This window comes from Nestor notabilis, unplaced genomic scaffold (genome assembly GCF_000696875.1).
Source record: "Nestor notabilis isolate BGI_N333 unplaced genomic scaffold, ASM69687v1 scaffold13234, whole genome shotgun sequence".
NCBI classification, from domain to species: domain Eukaryota; kingdom Metazoa; phylum Chordata; class Aves; order Psittaciformes; family Psittacidae; genus Nestor; species Nestor notabilis.
Genome location: NW_009924346.1, coordinates 89,763 through 95,621, shown reverse-complemented (window position 1 = coordinate 95,621; position 5,859 = coordinate 89,763). Strand labels below are relative to the sequence as shown.

At 44.8% G+C, this 5,859-nt stretch overlaps 1 protein-coding gene across 1 annotated transcript in view; it reads left to right on the top strand.

Moving 5' to 3' along the window:
• Nucleotides 1-366: 366 nt before the first annotated feature.
• The window catches only part of TELO2 (telomere maintenance 2), a gene marked incomplete at its 5' end in the record, with an annotated part of 17,320 nt that continues 11,827 nt past the window's right edge, over nucleotides 367-5,859 (top strand). Inside the window, 6 exons of the mRNA XM_010012569.1 lie at nucleotides 367-644; nucleotides 1,446-1,514; nucleotides 2,152-2,299; nucleotides 2,673-2,775; nucleotides 3,566-3,634; nucleotides 4,561-4,702. Coding sequence (XP_010010871.1) covers nucleotides 367-644; nucleotides 1,446-1,514; nucleotides 2,152-2,299; nucleotides 2,673-2,775; nucleotides 3,566-3,634; nucleotides 4,561-4,702 — 809 coding nt within the window. The remainder of the gene's footprint in view (nucleotides 645-1,445; nucleotides 1,515-2,151; nucleotides 2,300-2,672; nucleotides 2,776-3,565; nucleotides 3,635-4,560; nucleotides 4,703-5,859) is intronic.

The window sequence follows — 5,859 nt, the reverse complement described above, 5'->3', positions numbered from 1 at the left end:
GAAGGGCGAGGGTGCCCCTCGCCTGTACACAACGGAACCATAAATGTGCTGGCGACAGAGACGAGGGCGGGAGGGGGCCCTGCTCTGCCCTCGGACCTCCTCATTTCAGAGCCCACGTGCAGCGCTGGTACTGCCCGCAGAGGTCACCAGGCTGTGTTTAGCAATGCTGGGCGGGTGTCCTGAGACCCTAGGGGCTGGGGAAGCTGAAGACATACAAAGAGATTAAAATTGATTTTATTTTAATATAATTTTGATTAAAATTCTGTGTGATTCAGCAGCAGTGTTGTGGTGAGACCACAAACACCATACACATCTCTCTTTATCAGTTAAAAGGGGAAGGGGCTTACTCCCATTACTTTCTTCCAGCCCTAGCTTACATCCGAAAGAGGTGGTGGAGGTTCTGGAGCAGTTCCTGCAGGAGGGACGGATGTCGGCTCTGCTGTGGGAGGTCTGTCAGCAGCCAGCCCAGGCTGGCTCCCCGGAGCTGCAGGAGGTCCTGCTCAACAGGGTTGTGTGTTTGCCCGACCACGTGAGCAATAAACTGGAAGGGAAAAACCCACCAGTGTTCTTCCCCCAGAACTACTTCCCTCTTTTGGGTGGTGCAATTATCCAGGTGCTGCAGAAGATTTCGGATTCTCTGAGAGGTAAGATTGCAGGACTGTACTATGGAGATGGCACTTCTGAAGAGGTGTTTTGTGCATGGACCACCTTGGCTAGTGGTTGAAGTACAGATAAGAGGTATTGCAGAGCTTCAGGTTCATCCTTCAGGCTAAAGGTCACTGTGCTTAAAAGCATAAGATAGCAGAGATGAGGAAGATGGCCAAGGTTTTTTAAAATCCCACTGAAAACTGCAATCCTACAAGTCATCTATTAGGACAAGGGGGAATGGCTTTAACCTGCCAGATGAGAGACTGAGATGAGCTCTGAGGCAGAAGCTCTTCCCTGTGAGGTTGCTGAGGTGCTGGCACAGGGTGCCCAGAGAAGCTGTGGCTGCCCCATCCCTGGCAGTGTTCAAGGCCAGGTTGGACACACGGGCTTGTATCAACCTGGTCTAGTGGAAGGTGTCCCTGCCCATGGCAGGGGGGTGGGACTAGGGGGGGTTAAGGCCCCTTCCAGCCCAAACCAGTCTGGGATTCTGTGATTTGTTGCCAGAGCTTAATTGTGGTAATTTGGTCTGTGCTGAAGGTCTGTGCTAAAATGGAAAATTTAAATGGTACTGAATGAACCAGTGGCCGTTATCAGTGTGTTAAAGAGGGACTGAGCTACTTTAGTCCTCTCACTCTCACTGTTTTGTGCCTGAAGGCAGTTGGTGGAGTGAGGAAGAGATGATGCTTGAAGAGTAAAAGTTAATCTGTTTTCAGTCTTCAGCACTTGTAGAACCTCCTTAAGGTTGTTTGAAGTGTGCTGGTAATGCCCTTGTTAAGCTTTTGTCTCTTTTATCCCAGGTGGCTTGGATTGCTCAATCTCTTTTGTTTCTCATGTCCTGGGGAAGGTATGCGTTCATGGAAGACAAAGTGAGTGTTTTACAATCTTGTTCCGGGGAGGGGAAAGTCTGTTTTATCATATTAGAGTAGAAGGATGACAATGATGATTGGCAGAGGGAGTGGGAGACTGGCCAGTTAATGTTTTGGGGGTTTCATCAGTTGGGATATACAGGTTGCTCTCTGCTTTCAGAGGCCACTCAGCTACGTATCCGATAGATATTGATGCTTTTCTGTCAGCTGTTGTCAGTGTCCTCTGTTCTCTCAAAGACTGATAGGGTGATGAGCTGCCTCATCCTGCCATTTGGGGCAAAACTACTAGATGCTCCTTTAGGGCTTTTCACCCAGTGCTCTGAAAGCTCCTTGTAAATACCAGCAGAAATCATTCCCATGGGAATAGACTTCAGTCTGGCTTTGCTTAGGACTTTGAAGCCACTGAACACAGAAGCAGTGAACAGGGCTGGGGAAGAAGAGGAAAGCCTTTCCAGCTGTTCAGTGTCATGAGGAATACTTACAAGTTCCTTAGCTTAGATTAATTCTTGCCACAAGAGCAATTTAGAACTACAGTCTGTACATCGTATTTCTTCATCTTGTAAGGATGTTGACCTTGAGTACTACTGCACCAGTTCTGTTCATCTGGTGTATTTAGCTGTTGCCTCTTCTGCTTCAGAGGAAATTCTGGGTGTTCTAGTACCCCGCCTGATGGATCTCACCAAGTCAGACTGCATCTGGCAAAGAATTTGCTGGCGACTGATTGAATGTGTCCCAGACCGCTGGATGGAGGCAGTGGTCCTTGGTTTTGTGCAGCGAGCACCTGGGTAAGAACTCCGCTTTCCTCCCTGATCCGGAGCAAAAGCTGGAAGTTTTCCATGAATACTTGCAGAATCAGTGTCTGAAAGATGCTGGGGTGTGTTTGTGCAGGCAGTTTATTCTCGGTTCCTGAGAGACTCTGGGGTAAAGTAGTTGATTGTTCCCTCTCATGTAGAACATCCGCCATTCCTTAAAGATCTGTGTCGTGACTTACAGTGAAAAAACAAGTGAAAACATTCCTTGCAATTACTGACTCACTCTTGAAGTTGAGGTGTTTTGGAGACTGTTGCAAATAGCTGCTCACAGAATTCCCTATGATTAGTAGCAGCATGACAGTAATTCCATGGATTCCTAATTTTTGCTCTTGACTTGATTTGCTAGGGCAGATGTCCTGTCTAGGTTGCTGGGAAACCTGGTTGTGAAGAACAAGAAAGCTCAGTTTGTGGTGACACAGAAGATGCTGCTCTTGCAGTATGGCCACACGGTGAGAACTCTGCGTTGAACAGTAACCTGGGAATGCCTTTTTTTTCCCAGGTGCCAGTGTGTTTTTTTAGCTGAGCTGCAGGTCTTCATGGGTAAGATTTAACTCTTTACTCTGAAATCAGTCTCTCTGCACGTACCTGAGCTGTGCAGGTGTTCACTTACGTCCCCTCAGCTGAAGGTATTGAAGAGGGAGAGGTTGAAAGCAGTTGCTATGAGAGCATAGGATTCACGTGCTGTCAGGGTTGATGGTGATGAGCAGAATTACTGTACTCTTTTTCTGGAACCAAATGGTTATTTGTACATAATTTCAGTGTTCTGTGGAGCTCTGATTAATTTAGAATCTGAAAGAAGCCACTGAAGAAGCCATGACCCACCCTTAGGGATAAGAATTAGGTTGAAGAGATGAGGCAAGGACGGTTTGGTTTGTTTTTTTCCTGTGCGCCTAACTTTGGCACAGGGTGTTGGGATGTGTTCTGTGGTTCATGATATTGTTGAGAGATGTTCTCCAGACTTTGTGTCCCATGTTTGCCTGGGACTGTGCTGATCTGGTTTTGATGGTAAAATTACCGCGCTCTATTCCTGTCCTGTTTTTCCATGTATTCTGTCAGCAGCTGCATGTGTGTGTTTGGTTGGTTGGTTGGGGATTTGGTTTTTTTATTTACTCACTTTCCTGTTTCTGTATGTTGTAAACCAGTCCCTCAGAATGAAAAGTTTAATATAGTAGACATGCACACATGTCATTGCTGGCACTTTGTGCCAGCTAAAGTAAGCCCTGTGGTTTTTCATTGCAGACTGCAGTGCTACAGAACCTCCTTGGCTACTTGGCCCTGGATAGCCTTCGGCGTGCCTTGTTGATCAAAGTAAGCTGTAGTAATGCTGTTGGTGAGGTACCTGATGGCAAAACCCTCTGCTCTGTGTGTGTGTGTGTGTCTGTGGGGTGCACAGTTTTGGTACTTCTCTGAGACACTTCTGTTCCTCTCTGTGAGGGTGAGGGAAGCCCTGCCTCAAGTAAATTCTGAATTACAAATCAAAGACTTTCTGCACTGCTGGCATTAGTTTTTCATAATTAATTGCCAAATTCCCTGCCAGGTAGCAAACCTAAGGAGTCTTGCATTCCAGCAGATGTCCCCTGTCCTCCATCCTTCTCAGCTTCCTCTGTTGTGTCCCCTGTTTGCATGGCTGGGCAGATGGCAGCAAGTGATGAAGTTGGTTGAGAGCTGTCTGTGTGCCAAATGGTTGGTGCTTCAAAATCTCTCATCTACCTTTTCCTAGGTGGGGATGCAGATATTTTCTCTCTCCAAGTCAGCAGTGTGATGGAGCTTCTAGGAAATCTGTCTCTCTGAAAACCTCTACCTTTTTTTTTCCTCTCCACTGGTTACATGTTCTAAAATTATAAGCAGATATTGGCTGCTCTGTAAGATTGAACTAAACCCATGTAGTATCACATTGTTTTTTGACAATAATATGTATTGCTTTGTATATACTATTTATTTATGAAAAGTAAGTGTATTTATCACTTTAAAATTTAAAAATCTAAATATTTAATAATATATCAAATGAAAGTGGCGTGGAGGTCTCAGCTGGTCAAACATGGTATGTTTTGGGCCTTGGAATTCAATATTAGCTCCATTTGTAGGAGCGTAAGGTTCACTGGGAAACATGAAGACCCAAGGGCAATCAGAATATACAACATGTTATATGAAAGCACATACCAAAATGTGTTTCAAAAAGGTTACTTACACGTAGAGAAGGTCCATTTCAGGCCAGCTTGAGTTCTCTGCTTCAGGTGCTGCAAGAACTGTTGGAGATGTGGAGCAGCAGCAGTGCTGTGAAACACTCGCCACCTGAGCAGCAGCAGTATATCAGCAAGGCCATACTTATCTGCCTCTTCCACCTGAAGGAGACTGAAATCGAGAGCTGCAGACAAGGTCAGGCAGTGGGAGAAGTGGGGGTTAGATTTATTTAACAGAAGGTCTGACTGTGAGTAGAAAAGCATCTTTTTTGCTCTATGGATAAACAAAATGGTCCCATCTTCATCTTGGCAAATGGGGTAGCCTGCTGGAATCCTGCTGGAATCCTTTTTAGCACCTATATATTACCAAGTGCATACCTTGAAATTACGAGATTGCAGAAGCATCTTTGACCTGAGGTCAAACCCGAATATGGTTTAGGAACCCTTCAGTTTTGTTGCAGGAAAATGAGGATTAACTCTGGTTAGAGGCGTGGTTTGATTTGCAGTTCATAGGCTTAGCGTTGGAGCATGAGTAAGGCTCCAAAGGGTACAGGGAAAAGTATGTCAGGATAAAAAGCTGTTTGGTTGGTGTCGGACTAGCCATGTGCATTCCTCTGTGTTATCCTGCTCCCTGAGTATGAGGTGAGGAGGGATAGTGCGTTACTGCCAAGGATCTCCTGTTCATCATAAACTGTGCAGCACGTTGGAGTCCTAGTCTGAAATTTATGTTCCTGTTGCAATAAAAAATCCCCAAATCGTTCAATGTTTAGAGTTACTTCTGTGCGTGGTTTTTTTGGAAGCAGGTTGACTTACAAGACCTGTTCATCTGTTTCATTCTCAAATTAATTCTTTAGGTGAATAAGTGACCTGTTATTCACTAACAGAACTGTAGTTTTATAATTAGTTTTTTATCTGACAGCTGTTGAGAAGTTAGCTTTTCTGAGTTGAAGGATGTCTGTCTAACAACAGTAAGCTTACCTTGGTAAAGCTGGCAACCATCATTCTGTGTGGGCTGAGAAATACTGCTTTTATTTGCCTGTTTCAACTTACCTAAGTTCTATGGGAAATTTCTCATTCATGATTGTTGTACTGGTCAGAATTTCTAGTTTCCTCTAAACATGACTTAAGTGGGCTTGAAGCATTCCAAAACCAAGCTAAAGATTGACTTGACTTACCACCCTTTTTTGTTTCAGTGAAAACTGAGATACGCCAAATTTAGACTCTATTGTAATGTTTTGTTGACTTTGTACCCCATGAAACAGCATGGGTTTATTGTATTGGGTTAGAACAATATAGCCACTGCAGAAAGAGAAGTCACAGTTGCACTGGCCTTTACTGTCTTCCTGCCAGTGG